We start from the raw sequence: 23,543 nt of genomic DNA, 5'->3' as shown, positions 1-23,543 counted from the left end.
TCAGCCGAGGAGAGGAGACGGGTAATGTCAGCCGAGGAGAGGAGACGGGTAATGTCAGCCGAGGAGAGGAGACGGGTAATGTCAGCCGAGGAGAGGAGACGGGTAATGTCAGCCGAGGAGAGGAGACGGGTAATGTCAGCCGAGGAGAGAGGAGAGGAGACGGGTAATGTCAGCCGAGGAGAGGAGACGGGTAATGTCAGCCGAGGAGAGAGGAGAGGAGACGGGTAATGTCAGCCGAGGAGAGGAGACGGGTAATGTCAGCCGAGGAGAGAGGAGAGGAGACGGGTAATATCAGCCGAGGAGAGAGAGAGGAGACGGGTAATGTCAGCCGAGGAGAGGAGACGGGTAATATCAGCCGAGGAGAGGAGACTGGTAATGTCAGCCGAGGAGAGAGAGAGAGGAGACTGGTAATGTCAGCCGAGGAGAGAGAGAGGAGACTGGTAATGTCAGCCGAGGAGAGAGAGAGGAGACTGGTAATGTCAGCCGAGGAGAGGAGACGGGTAATATCAGCCGAGGAGAGAGAGAGAGGAGACGGGTAATATCAGCCGAGGAGAGGAGACGGGTAATGTCAGCCGAGGAGAGGAGACGGGTAATGTCAGCCGAGGAGAGGAGACGGGTAATGTCAGCCGAGGAGAGGAGACGGGTAATGTCAGCCGAGGAGAGGAGACGGGTAATGTCAGCCGAGGAGAGGAGACGGGTAATGTCAGCCGAGGAGAGGAGACGGGTAATGTCAGCCGAGGAGAGAGAGAGGAGACGGGTAATATCAGCCGAGGAGAGAGAGAGGAGACGGGTAATATCAGCCGAGGAGAGGAGACGGGTAATATCAGCCGAGGAGAGGAGACGGGTAATATCAGCCGAGGAGAGGAGACGGGTAATATCAGCCGAGGAGAGAGAGAGAGAGGAGACGGGTAATATCAGCCGAGGAGAGGAGACGGGTAATATCAGCCGAGGAGAGAGAGAGAGAGGAGACGGGTAATATCAGCCGAGGAGAGGAGACGGGTAATGTCAGCCTAGGAGAGAGGAGAGGAGACTGGTAATGTCAGCCGAGGAGAGAGGAGAGGAGACTGGTAATGTCAGCCGAGGAGAGAGGAGAGGAGACGGGTAATGTCAGCCGAGGAGAGAGGAGAGGAGACGGGTAATGTCAGCCGAGGAGAGAGGAGAGGAGACGGGTAATGTCAGCCGAGGAGAGAGGAGAGGAGACGGGTAATGTCAGCCGAGGAGAGAGGAGAGGAGACGGGTAATGTCAGCCGAGGAGAGAGGAGAGGAGACGGGTAATGTCAGCCGAGGAGAGAGGAGAGGAGACGGGTAATGTCAGCCGAGGAGAGAGGAGAGGAGACGGGTAATGTCAGCCGAGAGGAGAGGAGACGGGTAATGTCAGCCGAGGAGAGAGGAGAGGAGACGGGTAATGTCAGCCGAGGAGAGAGGAGAGGAGACGGGTAATGTCAGCCGAGGAGAGAGGAGAGGAGACTGGTAATGTCAGCCGAGGAGAGAGAGAGGAGACTGGTAATGTCAGCCGAGGAGAGAGAGAGGAGACTGGTAATGTCAGCCGAGGAGAGAGAGAGGAGACTGGTAATGTCAGCCGAGGAGAGAGAGAGGAGACTGGTAATGTCAGCCGAGGAGAGAGAGAGGAGACTGGTAATGTCAGCCGAGGAGAGAGAGAGGAGACTGGTAATGTCAGCCGAGGAGAGAGAGAGGAGACTGGTAATGTCAGCCGAGGAGAGAGAGAGGAGACTGGTAATGTCAGCCGAGGAGAGAGAGAGGAGACTGGTAATGTCAGCCGAGGAGAGGAGACGGGTAAAGTCAGCCGAGGAGAGAGAGAGAGGAGACGGGTAATATCAGCCGAGGAGAGGAGACGGGTAATATCAGCCGAGGAGAGAGAGAGAGGAGACGGGTAATATCAGCCGAGGAGAGGAGACTGGTAATGTCAGCCGAGGAGAGGAGACTGGTAATGTCAGCCGAGGAGAGAGGAGAGGAGACTGGTAATGTCAGCCGAGGAGAGAGGAGAGGAGACTGGTAATGTCAGCCGAGGAGAGAGAGAGGAGACTGGTAATGTCAGCCGAGGAGAGAGAGAGGAGACTGGTAATGTCAGCCGAGGAGAGAGAGAGGAGACTGGTAATGTCAGCCGAGGAGAGAGAGAGAGGAGACGGGTAATATCAGCCGAGGAGAGGAGACGGGTAATATCAGCCGAGGAGAGGAGACGGGTAATATCAGCCGAGGAGAGAGAGAGAGGAGACGGGTAATATCAGCCGAGGAGAGGAGACGGGTAATGTCAGCCGAGGAGAGGAGACTGGTAATGTCAGCCGAGGAGAGAGGAGAGGAGACGGGTAATGTCAGCCGAGGAGAGGAGACGGGTAATGTCAGCCGAGGAGAGAGGAGAGGAGACGGGTAATATCAGCCGAGGAGAGGAGACGGGTAATGTCAGCCGAGGAGAGAGAGAGGAGACTGGTAATGTCAGCCGAGGAGAGAGAGAGGAGACTGGTAATGTCAGCCGAGGAGAGAGAGAGGAGACTGGTAATGTCAGCCGAGGAGAGAGAGAGGAGACTGGTAATGTCAGCCGAGGAGAGGAGACGGGTAATATCAGCCGAGGAGAGAGAGAGAGAGGAGACGGGTAATATCAGCCGAGGAGAGGAGACGGTTAATGTCAGCCGAGGAGAGGAGACGGGTAATGTCAGCCGAGGAGAGGAGACGGGTAATGTCAGCCGAGGAGAGGAGACGGGTAATGTCAGCCGAGGAGAGGAGACGGGTAATGTCAGCCGAGGAGAGGAGACGGGTAATGTCAGCCGAGGAGAGGAGACGGGTAATGTCAGCCGAGGAGAGGAGACGGGTAATGTCAGCCGAGGAGAGGAGACGGGTAATGTCAGCCGAGGAGAGGAGACGGGTAATGTCAGCCGAGGAGAGGAGACGGGTAATGTCAGCCGAGGAGAGGAGACGGGTAATGTCAGCCGAGGAGAGGAGACGGGTAATGTCAGCCGAGGAGAGGAGACGGGTAATGTCAGCCGAGGAGAGGAGACGGGTAATGTCAGCCGAGGAGAGAGGAGAGGAGACGGGTAATATCAGCCGAGGAGAGGAGACGGGTAATGTCAGCCGAGGAGAGAGAGAGGAGACTGGTAATGTCAGCCGAGGAGAGAGAGAGGAGACTGGTAATGTCAGCCGAGGAGAGAGAGAGGAGACTGGTAATGTCAGCCGAGGAGAGAGAGAGGAGACTGGTAATGTCAGCCGAGGAGAGAGAGAGGAGACTGGTAATGTCAGCCGAGGAGAGAGAGAGGAGACTGGTAATGTCAGCCGAGGAGAGAGAGAGGAGACTGGTAATGTCAGCCGAGGAGAGGAGACGGGTAATATCAGCCGAGGAGAGAGAGAGAGAGGAGACGGGTAATATCAGCCGAGGAGAGGAGACGGGTAATGTCAGCCGAGGAGAGGAGACGGGTAATGTCAGCCGAGGAGAGGAGACGGGTAATGTCAGCCGAGGAGAGGAGACGGGTAATGTCAGCCGAGGAGAGGAGACGGGTAATGTCAGCCGAGGAGAGGAGACGGGTAATGTCAGCCGAGGAGAGGAGACGGGTAATGTCAGCCGAGGAGAGGAGACGGGTAATGTCAGCCGAGGAGAGGAGACGGGTAATGTCAGCCGAGGAGAGGAGACGGGTAATGTCAGCCGAGGAGAGGAAACGGGTAATGTCAGCCGAGGAGAGGAGACGGGTAATGTCAGCCGAGGAGAGGAGACGGGTAATGTCAGCCGAGGAGAGAGGAGAGGAGACGGGTAATGTCAGCCGAGGAGAGAGAGAGGAGACTGGTAATGTCAGCCGAGGAGAGAGAGAGGAGACTGGTAATGTCAGCCGAGGAGAGGAGACTGGTAATGTCAGCCGAGGAGAGGAGACGGGTAATGTCAGCCGAGGAGAGGAGACGGGTAATGTCAGCCGAGGAGAGGAAACGGGTAATGTCAGCCGAGGAGAGGAAACGGGTAATGTCAGCCGAGGAGAGGAGACGGGTAATGTCAGCCGAGGAGAGGAGACGGGTAATGTCAGCCGAGGAGAGAGGAGAGGAGACGGGTAATGTCAGCCGAGGAGAGAGAGAGGAGACTGGTAATGTCAGCCGAGGAGAGAGAGAGGAGACTGGTAATGTCAGCCGAGGAGAGGAGACGGGTAATGTCAGCCGAGGAGAGGAGACGGGTAATGTCAGCCGAGGAGAGGAGACGGGTAATGTCAGCCGAGGAGAGGAGACGGGTAATGTCAGCCGAGGAGAGGAGACGGGTAATGTCAGCCGAGGACAGGAGACGGGTAATGTCAGCCGAGGACAGGAGACGGGTAATGTCAGCCGAGGACAGGAGACGGGTAATGTCAGCCGAGGACAGGAGACGGGTAATGTCAGCCGAGGACAGGAGACGGGTAATGTCAGCCGAGGACAGGAGACGGGTAATGTCAGCCGAGGACAGGAGACGGGTAATGTCAGCCGAGGACAGGAGACGGGTAATGTCAGCCGAGGAGAGGAGACGGGTAATGTCAGCCGAGGACAGGAGACGGGTAATGTCAGCCGAGGAGAGGAGACGGGTAATGTCAGCCGAGGACAGGAGACGGGTAATGTCAGCCGAGGAGAGGAGACGGGTAATGTCAGCCGAGGAGAGGAGACGGGTAATGTCAGCCGAGGAGAGGAGACGGGTAATGTCAGCCGAGGAGAGGAGACGGGTAATGTCAGCCGAGGAGAGGAGACGGGTAATGTCAGCCGAGGAGAGGAAACGGGTAATGTCAGCCGAGGAGAGGAAACGGGTAATGTCAGCCGAGGAGAGGAGACGGGTAATGTCAGCCGAGGAGAGGAGACGGGTAATGTCAGCCGAGGAGAGAGGAGAGGAGACGGGTAATGTCAGCCGAGGAGAGAGAGAGGAGACTGGTAATGTCAGCCGAGGAGAGAGAGAGGAGACTGGTAATGTCAGCCGAGGAGAGGAGACGGGTAATGTCAGCCGAGGAGAGGAGACGGGTAATGTCAGCCGAGGAGAGGAGACGGGTAATGTCAGCCGAGGAGAGGAAACGGGTAATGTCAGCCGAGGAGAGGAAACGGGTAATGTCAGCCGAGGAGAGGAGACGGGTAATGTCAGCCGAGGAGAGGAGACGGGTAATGTCAGCCGAGGAGAGAGGAGAGGAGACGGGTAATGTCAGCCGAGGAGAGAGAGAGGAGACTGGTAATGTCAGCCGAGGAGAGAGAGAGGAGACTGGTAATGTCAGCCGAGGAGAGGAGACGGGTAATGTCAGCCGAGGAGAGGAGACGGGTAATGTCAGCCGAGGAGAGGAGACGGGTAATGTCAGCCGAGGAGAGGAGACGGGTAATGTCAGCCGAGGACAGGAGACGGGTAATGTCAGCCGAGGACAGGAGACGGGTAATGTCAGCCGAGGACAGGAGACGGGTAATGTCAGCCGAGGACAGGAGACGGGTAATGTCAGCCGAGGACAGGAGACGGGTAATGTCAGCCGAGGACAGGAGACGGGTAATGTCAGCCGAGGACAGGAGACGGGTAATGTCAGCCGAGGACAGGAGACGGGTAATGTCAGCCGAGGACAGGAGACGGGTAATGTCAGCCGAGGAGAGGAGACGGGTAATGTCAGCCGAGGAGAGGAGACGGGTAATGTCAGCCGAGGAGAGGAGACGGGTAATGTCAGCCGAGGAGAGGAGACGGGTAATGTCAGCCGAGGAGAGGAGACGGGTAATGTCAGCCGAGGAGAGGAGACGGGTAATGTCAGCCGAGGAGAGGAGACGGGTAATGTCAGCCGAGGAGAGGAGACGGGTAATGTCAGCCGAGGAGAGGAGACGGGTAATGTCAGCCGAGGAGAGGAGACGGGTAATGTCAGCCGAGGAGAGGAGACGGGTAATGTCAGCCGAGGAGAGGAGACGGGTAATGTCAGCCGAGGAGAGGAGACGGGTAATGTCAGCCGAGGAGAGGAGACGGGTAATGTCAGCCGAGGAGAGAGGAGACTGGTAATGTCAGCCGAGGAGAGGAGACTGGTAATGTCAGCCGAGGAGAGGAGACGGGTAATGTCAGCCGAGGAGAGAGAGAGAGGAGACGGGTAATATCAGCCGAGGAGAGGAGACGGGTAATGTCAGCCGAGGAGAGAGGAGAGGAGACTGGTAATGTCAGCCGAGGAGAGAGAGAGGAGACGGGTAATGTCAGCCGAGGAGAGGAGACGGGTAATATCAGCCGAGGAGAGAGAGAGAGGAGACGGGTAATATCAGCCGAGGAGAGGAGACGGGTAATGTCAGCCGAGGAGAGGAGACGGGTAATGTCAGCCGAGGAGAGGAGACGGGTAATGTCAGCCGAGGAGAGGAGACGGGTAATGTCAGCCGAGGAGAGGAGACGGGTAATGTCAGCCGAGGAGAGGAGACGGGTAATGTCAGCCGAGGAGAGAGGAGAGGAGACGGGTAATGTCAGCCGAGGAGAGAGGAGAGGAGACGGGTAATGTCAGCCGAGGAGAGAGAGAGGAGACGGGTAATGTCAGCCGAGGAGAGAGAGAGGAGACGGGTAATGTCAGCCGAGGAGAGAGAGAGGAGACTGGTAATGTCAGCCGAGGAGAGGAGACGGGTAATATCAGCCGAGGAGAGAGAGAGAGGAGACGGGTAATGTCAGCCGAGGAGAGGAGACGGGTAATGTCAGCCGAGGAGAGGAGACGGGTAATGTCAGCCGAGGAGAGGAGACGGGTAATGTCAGCCGAGGAGAGGAGACGGGTAATGTCAGCCGAGGAGAGGAGACGGGTAATGTCAGCCGAGGAGAGGACACGGGTAATGTCAGCCGAGGAGAGAGAGAGAGAGGAGACGGGTAATATCAGCCGAGGAGAGAGAGAGAGAGGAGACGGGTAATATCAGCCGAGGAGAGAGAGAGAGAGAGAGGAGACGGGTAATATCAGCCGAGGAGAGAGAGAGAGAGAGGAGACGGGTAATATCAGCCGAGGAGAGAGAGAGAGAGGAGACGGGTAATATCAGCCGAGGAGAGAGAGAGAGAGGAGACGGGTAATATCAGCCGAGGAGAGAGAGAGAGAGGAGACGGGTAATATCAGCCGAGGAGAGAGAGAGAGAGGAGACGGGTAACATCAGCCGAGGAGAGAGAGAGAGAGGAGACGGGTAACGTCAGCCGAGGAGAGAGGAGACGGGTAACGTCAGCCGAGGAGAGAGGAGACGGGTAACGTCAGCCGAGGAGAGGAGGAGACGGGTAACGTCAGCCGAGGAGAGGAGACGGGTAATGTCAGCCGAGGAGAGGAGACGGGTAATGTCAGCCGAGGAGAGGAGACGGGTAATGTCAGCCGAGGAGAGGAGACGGGTAATGTCAGCCGAGGAGAGAGAGAGAGAGGAGACGGGTAATATCAGCCGAGGAGAGAGAGAGAGAGGAGACGGGTAATATCAGCCGAGGAGAGAGAGAGAGAGGAGACGGGTAATATCAGCCGAGGAGAGAGAGAGAGAGAGGAGACGGGTAATATCAGCCGAGGAGAGAGAGAGAGAGAGGAGACGGGTAATATCAGCCGAGGAGAGAGAGAGAGAGGAGACGGGTAATATCAGCCGAGGAGAGAGAGAGAGAGGAGACGGGTAACATCAGCCGAGGAGAGAGAGAGAGAGGAGACGGGTAACGTCAGCCGAGGAGAGAGGAGACGGGTAACGTCAGCCGAGGAGAGAGGAGACGGGTAACGTCAGCCGAGGAGAGGGGGAGACGGGTAACGTCAGCCGAGGAGAGGGGGAGACGGGTAACGTCAGCCGAGGAGAGGGGGAGACGGGTAACGTCAGCCGAGGAGAGGGGGAGACGGGTAACGTCAGCCGAGGAGAGGGGGAGACGGGTAACGTCAGCCGAGGAGAGGGGGAGACGGGTAACGTCAGCCGAGGAGAGGGGGAGACGGGTAACGTCAGCCGAGGAGAGGGGGAGAGGGGAGACGGGTAACGTCAGCCGAGGAGAGGGGAGACGGGTGCGTGTATGTATATTCCCATCGTAGACCTAATTCTTAACCATCAGGGAGGAAATGGTTGATGAACTAGTTAACTAATAAGTCATGCCAGACTAATCTAATTTTCCTTCTATGATGGAATCACTGACTGAGTGGATCAGGGAAATGCGATATATTTAGTATATCTAGACTTCAGCAAAGCATTTGGTAAAGTATCTCACACTATCCTTATTGAAAAAATGACCAAGTAGGGGATTGACACGGCTACGGTTAGGTGGATTCATAACTAGCTCAGTGATTGTGCTCAAAGATTGGTAAATGGTTGCACATCCAATTGGAAGAGTGTTTCCAGTGGGGTACCACAAGGCTCTGTCCTGGCCCCGGTGTTGTTCAACATTTTTATAAATGATCTAGATGAGGGAACTGAAGGTAAACTAATCACATTTGCTGAAGATGCAAAGCTAGAAGGGATAGCTAACACTAGAGCAGACAGAGAAAGGATTCAGAAGGATCTAGAATGGTATTTAAAGGGAACCTGTCACAAGGTATTTACCATATGAGGTAAGACCACCACCTTTCAGCCCTGATAGACAACATTCTATAATGCTGTATATATGCCCCCAACCTGGTCTGCCAGACAAGAAAGACACTTATACTCGCCTGCGGGGCGATCTGGTCCGAGGGGCATGGGTTTGTCTTGGTCCAGTGCCTCCCTTCTTGCGATGCCGCCCTCCTTCTTGCTTTGTGTGGATGACGTGTCCCATACGTCATCCACACAGTTACCCTGGCATTGTGCTCCTGCGCAGGCGTACTTCTGCGCAAGGGAGAAATGCAAGATTCTACATCTGGGCAGCTAAAATCAAAATGACATCTACAGAATGGGAGGAATAGAACAAGGCAACAGCACGTGTGAAAAAGACGTAGGTATACTAATAGATCACAGAGAAAACATGCGTCAACAGTGTGATACTGCAGCAAAATACCGTTCTGGGGATGTATTAAAGGGAATCTGTCACCCCTCAGGTTATATCAGACCTCTACTAAGGGCATACAGGTGATAGAAAAGTAAATACATACCTGTATGGCCCATGGTAGAGGTCTGATTGCAGAGAAAAGCATTTCAATCAATTATTTTTTCCACAGGCTTGGCGTCCAGGGGATGGGAAGAAATCCCCGCCTATCTGCTTATTATTCCCCTAAATCCCCAAGTCTCCGCTTAATTATCATATCCCCCCCCTCCCCTGCACGTCACAGGGCCCTGTGCACTGTACTCCCTGGTTTCTGGGCATGCCAAAGCGCCACTCACATAGAGCTCACGTAGAGCGCGCTTTGCCTCATCCCGGCCCCGTCTACCTGTGCTCTGTGCCGCAAATTTCTATTGCGCAGGCGCTGGAAAGTGACCAGTGACCCCTCCCCCGGTGCCTGCGCAATAGAAACCTGCGGCGCAGAGCACAGGTAGACGCGGCCAGGATGAAGCAAATAGCGCTGTATATGAGCGGCGCTATGCGAGTGACCGGAAGTCAGGGAGTACAGTGCACAGGGCCCTGTGCAAGGGAGGGGGGATATGAGAATTAAGCATATAGGCGGAGATTTAGGGGAATAATAAGCAGATAGGCGGGAATTTCTTCCCATCCCCCGGACACCAAGCCTGTGGAAAAAATAATTGATTGAAATGCTTTTCTCTGCAATCAGACCTCTACCATGGGCATATAGGTGATAGAAAAGTAAATTTATACATATCACCTGTATGCCCATAGTAGAGGTCTGATATCGCCCAAGGGGGTGACAGATTCCCTTTTAAAGAAGCATAGAGCATACAGTCTAGATCACGTGAAGTCATTATCCCCTCTACTCCTCCTTGGTCAGACCTCATCTGGATACTGCGTCCAGTTCTGGGAGGTATTAGGAGAAGTATAGAGTCTAGATCACGTGAAGTAATTATCCCCCTCTACTCCTCCTTGGTCAGACCTCATCTGGATACTGTGTCCAGTTCTGGGAGGTATTAGGAGAAGCATAGAGTCTAGATCACGTGAAGTCATTATCCCCTCTACTCCTCCTTGGTCAGACCTCATCTGGATGCTGTGTCCAGTTCTGGGAGGTATTAGGAGAAGCATAGAGTCTAGATCACGGGAAGTAATTATCCCCCTCTACTCCTCCTTGGTCAGACCTCATCTGGATACTGTGTCCAGTTCTGGGAGGTATTAGGAGAAGCATAGAGTCTAGATCACGTGAAGTCATTATCCCCTCTACTCCTCCTTGGTCAGACCTCATCTGGATGCTGTGTCCAGTTCTGGGAGGTATTAGGAGAAGCATAGAGTCTAGATCACGGGAAGTAATTATCCCCCTCTACTCCTCCTTGGTCAGACCTCATCTGGATACTGTGTCCAGTTCTGGGAGGTATTAGGAGAAGCACAGAGTCTAGATCACGTGAAGTAATTATCTCCTCTACTCCTCCTTGGTCAGACCTCATCTGGATGCTGTGTCCAGTTCTGGGAGGTATTAGGAGAAGCATAGAGTCTAGATCACGGGAAGTAATTATCCCCCTCTACTCCTCCTTGGTCAGACCTCATCTGGATACTGTGTCCAGTTCTGGGAGGTATTAGGAGAAGCATAGAGTCTAGATCACGTGAAGTAATTATCCCCCTCTACTCCTCCTTGGTCAGACCTCATCTGGATACTGTGTCCAGTTCTGGGAGGTATTAGGAGAAGCATAGAGTCTAGATCACGTGAAGTAATTATCCCTTCTACTCCTCCTTGGTCAGACCTCATCTGGATACTGTGTCCAGTTCTGGGAGGTATTAGGAGAAGCATAGAGTCTAGATCACGTGAAGTAATTATCCCCCTCTACTCCTCCTTGGTCAGACCTCATCTGGATACTGTGTCCAGTTCTGGGAGGTATTAGGAGAACCATAGAGTCTAGATCACGTGAAGTAATTATCCCCTCTACTCCTCCTTGGTCAGACCTCATCTGGATACTGTGTGTAGTTCTGGGAGGTATTAGGAGAAGCACAGAGTCTAGATCACGTGAAGTAATTATCCCCTCTACTCCTCCTTGGTCAGACCTCATCTGGATACTGTGTCCAGTTCTGGGAGGTGTTAGGAGAAGCATACATTCTAGATCACGTGAAGTAATTATCCCTTCTACTCCTCCTTGGTCACACCTCATCTGGATACTGTGTCCAGTTCTGGGAGGTATTAGGAGAAGCATAGAGTCTAGATCACGTGAAGTAATTATCCCCTCTACTCCTCCTTGGTCAGACCTCATCTGGATACTGTGTCCAGTTCTGGGAGGTATTAGGAGAAGCCCAGAGTCTAGATCACGTGAAGTAATTATCCCCTCTACTCCTCCTTGGTCAGACCTCATCTGGATACTGTGTCCAGTTCTGGGAGGTATTAGGAGAAGCATACAGTCTAGATCACGTGAAGTAATTATCCCCTCTACTCCTCCTTGGTCAGATCTCATCTGGATACTGTGTCCAGTTCTGGGAGGTATTAGGAGAAGCCCAGAGTCTAGATCACGTGAAGTAATTATCCCCCTCTACTCCTCCTTGGTCAGACCTCATCTGGATACTGTGTCCAGTTCTGGGAGGTATTAGGAGAAGCACAGAGTCTAGATCACGTGAAGTAATTATCTCCTCTACTCCTCCTTGGTCAGACCTCATCTGGATACTGTGTCCAGTTCTGGGAGGTATTAGGAGAAGCATAGAGTCTAGATCACGTGAAGTAATTATCCCCCTCTACTCCTCCTTGGTCAGACCTCATCTGGATACTGTGTCCAGTTCTGGGAGGTATTAGGAGAACCATAGAGTCTAGATCACGTGAAGTAATTATCCCCTCTACTCCTCCTTGGTCAGACCTCATCTGGATACTGTGTGTAGTTCTGGGAGGTATTAGGAGAAGCACAGAGTCTAGATCACGTGAAGTAATTATCCCCTCTACTCCTCCTTGGTCAGACCTCATCTGGATACTGTGTCCAGTTCTGGGAGGTGTTAGGAGAAGCATACATTCTAGATCACGTGAAGTAATTATCCCTTCTACTCCTCCTTGGTCACACCTCATCTGGATACTGTGTCCAGTTCTGGGAGGTATTAGGAGAAGCATAGAGTCTAGATCACGTGAAGTAATTATCCCCTCTACTCCTCCTTGGTCAGACCTCATCTGGATACTGTGTCCAGTTCTGGGAGGTATTAGGAGAAGCCCAGAGTCTAGATCACGTGAAGTAATTATCCCCTCTACTCCTCCTTGGTCAGACCTCATCTGGATACTGTGTCCAGTTCTGGGAGGTATTAGGAGAAGCATACAGTCTAGATCACGTGAAGTCATTATCCCCTCTACTCCTCCTTGGTCAGATCTCATCTGGATACTGTGTCCAGTTCTGGGAGGTATTAGGAGAAGCACAGAGTCTAGATCACGTGAAGTAATTATCTCCTCTACTCCTCCTTGGTCAGACCTCATCTGGATACTGTGTCCAGTTCTGGGAGGTATTAGGAGAAGCATAGAGTCTAGATCACGTGAAGTAATTATCCCCCTCTACTCCTCCTTGGTCAGACCTCATCTGGATACTGTGTCCAGTTCTGGGAGGTATTAGGAGAAGCCCAGAGTCTAGATCACGTGAAGTAATTATCCCCTCTACTCCTCCTTGGTCAGACCTCATCTGGATACTGTGTCCAGTTCTGGGAGGTATTAGGAGAAGCATACAGTCTAGATCACGTGAAGTCATTATCCCCTCTACTCCTCCTTGGTCAGATCTCATCTGGATACTGTGTCCAGTTCTGGGAGGTATTAGGAGAAGCACAGAGTCTAGATCACGTGAAGTAATTATCTCCTCTACTCCTCCTTGGTCAGACCTCATCTGGATACTGTGTCCAGTTCTGGGAGGTATTAGGAGAAGCATAGAGTCTAGATCACGTGAAGTAATTATCCCCTCTACTCCTCCTTGGTCAGACCTCATCTGGATACTGTGTGTAGTTCTGGGAGGTATTAGGAGAAGCCCAGAGTCTAGATCACGTGAAGTAATTATCCCCCTCTACTCCTCCTTGGTCAGACCTCATCTGGATACTGTGTCCAGTTCTGGGAGGTATTAGGAGAAGCACAGAGTCTAGATCACGTGAAGTAATTATCTCCTCTACTCCTCCTTGGTCAGACCTCATCTGGATACTGTGTCCAGTTCTGGGAGGTATTAGGAGAAGCATAGAGTCTAGATCACGTGAAGTAATTATCCCCCTCTACTCCTCCTTGTTCAGACCTCATCTGGATACTGTGTCCAGTTCTGGGAGGTATTAGGAGAAGCATAGAGTCTAGATCACGTGAAGTAATTATCCCCTCTACTCCTCCTTGGTCAGACCTCATCTGGATACTGTGTCCAGTTCTGGGAGGTATTAGGAGAAGCATACAGTCTAGATCACGTGAAGTAATTATCCCCCTCTACTCTTCCTTGGTCAGACCTCATCTGGATACTGTGTCCAGTTCTGGGAGGTATTAGGAGAAGCATACAGTCTAGATCATGTGAAGTAATTATCCCCTCTACTCCTCCTTGGTCAGACCTCATCTGGATACTGTGGCCAGTTCTGGGAGGTATTAGGAGAAGCATACAGTCTAGATCACGTGAAGTAATTATCCCCCTCTACTCTTCCTTGGTCAGACCTCATCTGGATACTGTGTCCAGTTCTGGGAGGTATTAGGAGAAGCATAGAGTCTAGATCACGTGAAGTAATTATCCCCCTCTACTCCTCCTTGGTCAGACCTCATCTGGATACTGTGCCCAGTTCTAGTCACCACATTTTAGAAAAGACATTGAAAAACTAGAGCAAGTTCAGAGAAGAGCGACCAGAATGGTGACCGGTCTGCAAACCATGTACTATGAGGAACGGTTGCAGGATCTGGGGATGTTTAGCTTGGAAAAGAGAAGACTGAGAGGAGACTTAATAGCTGTCTACAAATATCTCAAGGGCTGTCACATTGTAGAAGGATCATCTTTATTCTCATTTGCACAAGGAAAGACTAGAAGCAATGGGATGAAACTAAATGGGAGGAGACACAGATTAGATATTAGAAGACACTGTATGATAGTGAGGAGATCATTGAGTGGAACAGGCGGCCACTAGAGGTGGTGAGTTCTCCTTCAATGGACGTCTTCAAACAGAGGCTGGACAGATATCTGTCTGAGATGGTTTAGTGAGTCCTGCATTGAGCCGGAGGTTGGATACGATGATCCTGGAGGTTCCTTCCCATTCTATGATTCTCCTATATGTGTGTCTATAACGTAGGTAGGGGTTGTGTATGGTGCTGTGGGGGGAGTGGGGTGTGGCCGCTGTAGGGTGTGTGTGTGTGTGTGTCTGTGTGTATGTGTGGCCGGTGTAGGGGGGGGGGTGGAGGGTAGGGGGGGGTGTGTGTGTGTGTGTGTGGCCGGTTGGGGGGGGGGGGGGTGGCCGGTGTAGGGGGGGTGGAGGGTTGGGGTGTGTGTGGCCGGTGTAGGGGGGGTGGAGGGTTGGGGTGGGTGTGTGTGTGTGTGTGTGGCCGGTGTAGGGGGGGTGGAGGGTTGGGGTGTGTGTGTGTGTGTGTGTGTGTGTGGCCGGTGTAGGGGGGGTGGAGGGTTGGGGTGTGTGTGTGTGTGTGTGTGTGTGTGTGTGTGGCCGGTGTAGGGGGGGTGGAGGGTTGGGGTGTGTGTGTGTGTGTGGCCGGTGTAGGGGGGGTGGAGGGTTGGGGTGTGTATGTGTGGCCGGTGTAGGGGGGGTGGAGGATTGGGGTCTGTGTGTGTGTGTGTGGCCGCTGTAGGGGGTGGAGGGTTGGGTGTGTGTGTGTGGCCGCTGTAGGGGGTGGAGGGTTGGGTGTGTGTGGCCGCTGTAGGGGGTGGAGGGTTGGGTGTGTGTGTGTGGCCGGTGTAGGGGGGGTGGAGGGTTGGGGTGTGTGTGGCCGCTGTAGGGGGTGGAGGGTTGGGTGTGTGTGTGTGTGTAAGTGGCCGGTGGAGGGTTGGGGTGTGGGTGGGAGCTTGGTGTGTGGTGCTGTAGGGGGGTGGTGTATGATGCGGGGCTGTGTATGGCGATGTAGTGGTGTGTGCGGTTTATTAGCAGGCAGTGATCTGTGGCTTTTCTCTTCTGCAGATGGCTCTGTGGAGGTCGGGGAGGAGGACAGCTTTCTGGGGCAGACTGCCAGCACTACTAACACTCCACAGACCTTCAGCTACTTCTCGCAGGCCTCAAGCCTCACCAGCAGCAGTGACCCATTTGCCAGCATAGGGCAGATCCCGGCCACCACTGCACCTCAAGTGACCGGCTCTGTTGCCTTTCCGAAACCTCCAATGTCTGTGCCGTCTGGAGTTCAGAATGGACAAAACTTTATGGCTATCAGGACTTCATCTCCTTTTCCCAGTATTCCTCCAGAGGTTTCCAGTGACGCCTCTGGGGTTTTCTCTCCAGACACACAGATGTGTCCTCCACCAAGCATGTACTCTACTCCTCCCCCGGTCATCTCTCAGGCTGGTTATAACCCTTACCGTCATAACATACAGAGCAGCCGGGCAAATCCCTACCTAACTCCTCCACAGCTGCAGCAGGATGCACCCGTAGGCGTCAACAGCCAGGGGGCACTGGGACCTCCACTGCACCCAAGTTCTTCGGCTCCCCTGCCCCCTGTAAGTTAAAGGTCTGGTACTATATGTGTGTGTGTGTGTGTATATGTATGTATGTATGTATGTATGTATGTATGTATATATATATATATATATATATATATATATATATATATATGTATATGTATATGTATATGTATATGTATATGTATATATATATGTATATATATATATATATATATATGTATATGTATATGTATATATATATATATATATATGTATATATATATATGTGTGTGTCCACGATTTAAATTATATAGAGAAAAGTATTGTTCCTCACGTCTTAATCTTTGAATTTCATATTTTCATTCAATCCCATTGGCCCTCGGTGTATAACCTCTGGCTCCTCGCCCTCTGCCCAACCCACCCCCGCAGTGTATAACCTCTGGCCCTTTGCCCTCCTCTCCCTTGGTGTATAACCACCGGCCATCTTCCCAACCTTTAACCACCAGCTCCTCGACCTCCGCCCCTCCCTGGTGTATAACCTCTGGCCCCTCACCCTCTTCCCCTTCTCGGTGTAAAACCTCTGGGTCCTTGCCCTCCACCCCCATCCCTGGTGTATAACCTCCTGACCCTTGCCCAACCCCCGGTGTATAACCTCCCAGCTTTTTGCCCTCCTCCCCTCCCTGCTGTACAACCTCCTGCTCCTCCTCCTCCTCCACCTTCCCGGTGTATAACCTTTGGCCCTTCGCCCTCCTCCCCTCCGTGGTGTATAACATCCGGCTCCTCGCCCCCCCAATCCCTGGTGTATAACCTCCAGCCACCCTCCCTCGTCCCCCTCCTCAGTGTATTACCTCTGGTCCCTTGCCCCCCCCCCCAGGGTTTCAGGGCTGTGGAGTCGGTATAAAATGGACCGACTCCTAAAATATATAATACATTGGGTGCAGTTGTTCAATGCAGTTCGTGGGGAATGTTTTTCATAAGAATTTGAGGAAATTAGGAAACGTCCTATTCCTGATCTCAGGGTCTGGACTTTTAGCTGAGATTAATCTGTGCTGCAGTAAATTTATCACTTAAACCTGAGCCGTGTATGAGGGAGTGGTGGAGTCGGTTTGGCTTACCGACTCCACAGCCCTGCAGGGTATAGCCTCCAGCTCTTTACCTCCTCTCTGGTGTATAACCACCGGCTCCTCTCCCTCCACCTTCCTGGTGTATAACCACCGGCTCCTCTCCCTCCACCTTCCTGGTGTATAACCACCGGCTCCTCTCCCTCCACCTTCCTGGTGTATAACCACCGGCTCCTCTCCCTCCACCTTCCTGGTGTATAACCACCGGCTCCTCTCCCTCCACCTTCCTGGTGTATAACCACCGGCTCCTCTCCCTCCACCTTCCTGGTGTATAACCACCGGCTCCTCGCCTTCCTCCCCTCCATTGTAAAAAAAAAAAAAAAAAAAAAAAAAAAGAGGGTGACCCGAAGGTCAGAAATGAACGCTGTTAGGGCTTCAATGGGTGAAAAACTTGCATCATTTTATTGATAACAGGTTGGATAAAGTGCTTCAGACAAATAGATAAAAATCACCAAAGGTGCTCTCAACGGCACGTACCGGACTCATTTTTTAATTTCAAGAACCATAACAGATATATATGATACATGATGTATAATATGATAAATCACGTGCTATCCAAAATTATCAGATAACTGTCTCATTAATCTAGGCACATTGCATTGTCCACCTACATCAGTGGTACTACATTACATATTATTTTGTTCATTTGTAGTCCAAGACCGCCATACAGTGCACCTCCCCCATAGAAACACCTAAGTGCTTACAGGTGGCAAGGTGCTGGACCCATATGTTAAATTGGTCAGAGTACATGAACATTGTACAGTAGATATAGAATTTAGTAGAAGTTATAATAATCATGAACTATGTACCCACATATCATCAATTTACCAACAATATAACATATGACCACAATGGTATGACCACTGTATATGACGCGCCCCCTGTGCCTGTGCTGAGCAGGGGATACCCGGAGCCGGATCGCTGGGGGTTGTAGTCCTCCGTGGCGGTGACCCGGTCCGTGCCCAGGGCGGTCAAACCAGAGGCAGTCTTAATGTAATAGCAAATGTCCGACTGCGCCACCCGTGGATTGCGGTCAGTGGGGACCGCCGCTGCGCTGCAGACCGCTGAGGCTGATGTTGTATGCGCAGCCAAGTATGGGATAACTCCCCACGGGAGAAGTATGGCCTCAGGGCAGCTAATGTGGAAGATGGTGGGAGTGATGGTGTGAGCGTCCCAGTACTAATGGTGCTGGTGCGGCGATGAAACACAGAGACATGCGGTTGCAGTTTCCAATGCTTTACTCACAGTTGTTATTCGTGTCAATCCTGCAGGCGATGACTGCCCAAGCCGTGCTGCGTCCACCAGGCAAGGGACTCGACCAACTCCCAGGCAATTCCAGAGCGTGGCACAGGGCTCCCTTCCTTTCCTTTCTCTGGCCGTCCCCACCAGTGACCCACCTTTGTCCAGCTTCCTCGGGCCTTCTGTTGGCGAAACCTATCTCCGGTTTCCCTGACCCTATGCGGTATGCTTTCCTGGTAGGTGTAGTGAGGGGTCGCACCAAGATGTGGTCACAACCTCCGGTCTTTGGCTGAGGAATCTGTTGCCTCCACCAATTTGGGTTCCGGTACCCTGTTCTGCCAACCCTTCACCCTGTATCTCCTGGGCATATGGGGTTCCTTCTGCCTTCGTGTCTCTGGGCCTTTCTCTGTGTTCCTGTTCCTTGTTTCCTTTCTTACTTTCTTTTCTGTTCCTTCTCTCTCTCTCTCTCAGGCTCCGGCCTCCTGACAAGGCCTACCCGTGGAGCAGAGCCCCTGGAGCAGCTCTGCTCCCTGTCACTTTTCCTCAGACTGCACACCGATCTAAGATGGTGCCCACCTTATATACCACCTTCTCACACCTGAGCCCAGGTGACTAGCAACCAATGGGCTCCTACCTATGCCCAGAGACCCACCCCTATCTGCCCCTACAGCACTGGGTGTACTTTCCCCTCCCCACTCCAGGCAGGGACATGGTCGGTCGTGCCTGCACTTCTGTCTAGTGGGAGCACCGTTGAGCTGTCCCTCGGAAATGGGGTGTGTGTGGTGCATGCAGCTACCGAGCCCTGGTCCACACTCCATCCTTACCCGGGAGTGGAATATCACACCTCTGGTTTGAGGTGCAATACCCCTGTAGCAGCCGAGCCCTCGGGGTGCTACATATACATATTACCTCAGTCTCTCAAGTCCAGAAATACCGGCCACACGGTGCACCTCCCCCGACGCGCGTTTCGGCTAAGCCTTCCGCTAGTTCATGATTATTATAACTTATACTAAATTCTATATCTACTGTACAATGTTCATGTACTCTGACCAATTTAACATATGGGTCCAGCACCTTGCCACCTGTAAGCACTTAGGTGTTTCTATGGGGGAGGTGCAATGTTTGGCGGTCTTGGACTACAAATGAACAAAATAATATATGTAATGTAGTACCACTGATGTAGGTGGACAATGCAATGTGCCTAGATTAATGAGACAGTTATCTGATAATTTTGGATAGCACGTGATTTATCATATTATACATCATGTATCATATATATCTGTTATGGTTCTTGAAATTAAAAAATGAGTCCGGTACGTGCCGTTGAGAGCACCTTTGGTGATTTTTATCTATTTGTCTGAAGCACTTTATCCAACCTGTTATCAATAAAATGATGCAAGTTTTTCACCCATTGAAGCCCTAACAGCGTTCATTTCTGACCTTCGGGTCACCCTCTTTTTTGATATTATATAGAACGATTCGTCCCTATAGTAGCACAAACTAATATGGTCTCTAGTCACATGATGTTGCTCCAGTTCTCGCGAAGCCTTTATTTATAAACTCCCCTCCATTGTGTATACACACCGGGTCAAAATTGTTGGTGCCCCTCGTTTAATGAAAGAAAACCCCACACTGGTCACAGAAATGACCTGAATCTGACAGAAGTAATAATAAACTAAAAACCTATGAAGATGAAGAGATGAAGGTCAGACGTTGCTTCTCTGCTTCCACATGAAATCAGCCCGGACAGAGATGATGGTTCCTCTTAACCCCTTATCTACCAATGTCCTTTTTTTGGGACGCCTAATTTTTTGCTTCTAGCAACTAAGATTTTCTAATTAGGTCCAAAAAAAACAAAAATGACAATTGCTAATTTGGCAAGTAATGGGTTAACTTAATATTTTGTTGAACCTTTTGAGGCAATTACTGCAATCAGACGATTCCTGTAACTGTCAATGAGACTTCTGCACCTCTCTACAGGTATTTTGGAGACTCCTGATGAGTAAACTGCTCCAGTTGTCTCGTGGTTGAAGGTTGCCTTTTCCAGACTGTTTCAGCTCTTTCTAAAGATGCTCAATAGGATTTAGGTCCGGGCTCATCGAAGCCCCTTCAGAATAGTCCAGTGTTTTCCTCTTAGCCATTCTTGGGTGTTTTTAGCTGTGTTTTGGGTCATTATCCTATTGCAAGACCCATGACCTGCGACTGAGACCAAGCTTTCTGACACTGGGCAGCACATTTCTCTCTAGAATCCCTTGATAGTCTTGAGATTTCATTGTACCCTGCACAGATTCAAGACACCCTGTGCCAGAGGCAGCAAAGCAGCCCCAGAACATAACAGAGCCTCCACCATGTTTCACAGTTGGGACAGTGTTCTTTTCTTGATATGCTTCATTTTTCCGTCTGTGAACATAGAGCTGATGTGCCTTGCCAAAAACTTCCATTTTTGTCTCATCTGTCCATAGGACATACTCCCAGAAGCTTTGTAGCTTGTCAACATGTAGTTTGGCAAATTCCAGTCTGGCTTTTTTATGATTTTTTTCTCAACAATGGTGTTCTCCTTGGTCGTCTCCCATGAAGTCCACTTTGGATCAAACAACGACGGATGGTGCGATCTGACACTGATGTTCCTTGAGCTTGAAGTTCATCTTTAATCTCTTTAGAAGTTATCCTGTGCTCTTTTGTTACCACTTGTTTTATCCATCTCTTTGATTTGTCATCAATTTTTCTCCTGCCGCCACGTCCAGGGAGGTTGGCTACAGTCCCATGGATCTTACATTTCAGAATAATATGTGCAACTGTAGTCACAGGAACATCAATAATTTTCTTTCTAATCTCCTGAGACAACTCTTTCCTTTCCTTCCTCTGGTCCATGTTGAGTGTGGTACACACCATGTCACCAAACAGCACAGTGAGTATCTGTAGCCCTATATACAGGCACAGTGAGTATCTGTAGTCCTATATACAGCACAGTGAGTATCTGTAGCTCTATATACAGGCACAGTGAGTATCTGTAGCCCTATATACAGCACAGTGAGTATCTGTAGCTCTATATACAGCACAGTGAGTATCTGTAGCTCTATATACAGCACAGTGCGTATCTGTAGCTCTATATACAGCACAGTGAGTATCTGTAGCTCTATATACAGGCACAGTGAGTATCTGTAGCCCTATATACAGCACAGTGAGTATCTGTAGCTCTATATACAGCACAGTGAGTATCTGTAGCTCTATATACAGCACAGTGAGTATCTGTAGCTCTATATACAGCACAGTGAGTATCTGTAGCTCTATATACAGGCACAGTGAGTATCTGTAGTCCTATATACAGGCACAGTGAGTATCTGTAGCTCTATATACAGCACAGTGAGTATCTGTAGCTCTATATACAGCACAGTGAGTATCTGTAGCTCTATATACAGCACAGTGAGTATCTGTAGCTCTATATACAGGCACAGTGCGTATCTGTAGCTCTATATACAGCACAGTGCGTATCTGTAGCTCTATATACAGCACAGTGCGTATCTGTAGCTCTATATACAGCACAGTGAGTATCTGTAGCCCTATATACAGGCACAGTGAGTATCTGTAGCCCTATATACAGGCACAGTGAGTATCTGTAGCCCTATATACAGGCACAGTGAGTATCTGTAGCCCTATATACAGGCACAGTGAGTATCTGTAGTCCTATATACAGGCACAGTGAGTATCTGTAGCTCTATATACAGCACAGTGAGTGTCTGTAGTCCTATATACAGGCACAGTGAGTATCTGTAGCTCTATATACAGGCACAGTGCGTATCTGTAGCCCTATATACAGGCACAGTGAGTATCTGTAGTCCTATATACAGGCACAGTGAGTATCTGTAGTCCTATATACAGGCACAGTGAGTATCTGTAGCTCTATATACAGCACAGTGAGTGTCTGTAGTCCTATATACAGGCACAGTGAGTATCTGTAGCTCTATATACAGGCACAGTGAGTATCTGTAGCCCTATATACAGGCACAGTGAGTATCTGTAGCTCTATATACAGCACAGTGAGTATCTGTAGTCCTATATACAGGCACAGTGAGAATCTGTAGCCCTATATACAGGCACAGTGAGTATCTGTAGCTCTATATACAGGCACAGTGAGTATCTGTAGCTCTATATACAGGCACAGTGAGTATCTGTAGCTCTATATACAGGCACAGTGAGTATCTGTAGCCCTATATACAGCACAGTGAGTATCTGTAGCCCTATATACAGCACAGTGAGTATCTGTAGCTCTATATACAGGCACAGTGAGTATCTGTAGCCCTATATACAGCACAGTGAGTATCTGTAGCCCTATATACAGCACAGTGAGTATCTGTAGCTCTATATACAGGCACAGTGAGTATCTGTAGCTCTATATACAGCACAGTGAGTATCTGTAGCTCTATATACAGGCACAGTGAGTATCTGTAGTCCTATATACAGGCACAGTGAGTATCTGTAGCCCTATATACAGCACAGTGAGTATCTGTAGCTCTATATACAGGCACAGTGAGTATCTGTAGTCCTATATACAGGCACAGTGAGTATCTGTAGTCCTATATACAGGCACAGTGAGTATCTGTAGCTCTATATACAGCACAGTGAGTGTCTGTAGTCCTATATACAGCACAGTGAGTATCTGTAGCCCTATATACAGGCACAGTGAGTATCTGTAGCTCTATATACAGGCACAGTGAGTATCTGTAGCTCTATATACAGGCACAGTGCGTATCTGTAGCCCTATATACAGGCACAGTGAGTATCTGTAGCTCTATATACAGCACAGTGAGTATCTGTAGTCCTATATACAGGCACAGTGAGAATCTGTAGCCCTATATACAGGCACAGTGAGTGTCTGTAGCTCTATATACAAGCACAGTGAGTATCTGTAGCCCTATATACAGGCACAGTGAGTATCTGTAGCTCTATATACAGGCACAGTGAGTATCTGTAGCTCTATATACAGGCACAGTGAGTATCTGTAGCTCTATATACAGGCACAGTGAGTATCTGTAGCTCTATATACAGCACAGTGAGTATCTGTAGTCCTATATACAGGCACAGTGAGTATCTGTAGCTCTATATACAGCACAGTGAGTGTCTGTAGTCCTATATACAGGCACAGTGAGTATCTGTAGCTCTATATACAGCACAGTGAGTATCTGTAGCTCTATATACAGGCACAGTGAGTATCTGTAGCTCTATATACAGCACAGTGAGTATCTGTAGCTCTATATACAGGCACAGTGAGTATCTGTAGCTCTATATACAGGCACAGTGAGTATCTGTAGCTCTATATACAGCACAGTGAGTATCTGTAGCTCTATATACAGGCACAGTGAGTATCTGTAGCCCTATATACAGGCACAGTGAGTATCTGTAGCTCTATATACAGCACAGTGAGTATCTGTAGCTCTATATACAGCACAGTGAGTATCTGTAGTCCTATATACAGGCACAGTGAGTATCTGTAGCTCTATATACAGGCACAGTGAGTATCTGTAGCTCTATATACAGCACAGTGAGTATCTGTAGTCCTATATACAGGCACAGTGAGTATCTGTAGCTCTATATACAGCACAGTGAGTATCTGTAGTCCTATATACAGGCACAGTGAGTGTCTGTAGCTCTATATACAGGCACAGTGAGTATCTGTAGCTCTATATACAGCACAGTGAGTATCTGTAG

General features: G+C 50.6%; 1 protein-coding gene across 1 annotated transcript in view; it reads left to right on the top strand.

Moving 5' to 3' along the window:
- SEC23IP (SEC23 interacting protein) overlaps positions 1-23,543 on the top strand; it is a 208,178-nt gene that overhangs the window by 12,691 nt on the left and 171,944 nt on the right. The window contains exon 2 of the mRNA XM_073684597.1: positions 15,005-15,534. Within this exon, the coding sequence (XP_073540698.1) occupies positions 15,005-15,534 (530 nt within the window). The remainder of the gene's footprint in view (positions 1-15,004; positions 15,535-23,543) is intronic.

Source organism: Phyllobates terribilis, unplaced genomic scaffold (genome assembly GCF_046119375.1).
Source record: "Phyllobates terribilis strain yellow unplaced genomic scaffold, ASM4611937v1 Scaffold_5__5_contigs__length_657084704, whole genome shotgun sequence".
NCBI classification, from domain to species: domain Eukaryota; kingdom Metazoa; phylum Chordata; class Amphibia; order Anura; family Dendrobatidae; genus Phyllobates; species Phyllobates terribilis.
This window is presented reverse-complemented; position numbering and strand designations above follow the sequence as displayed.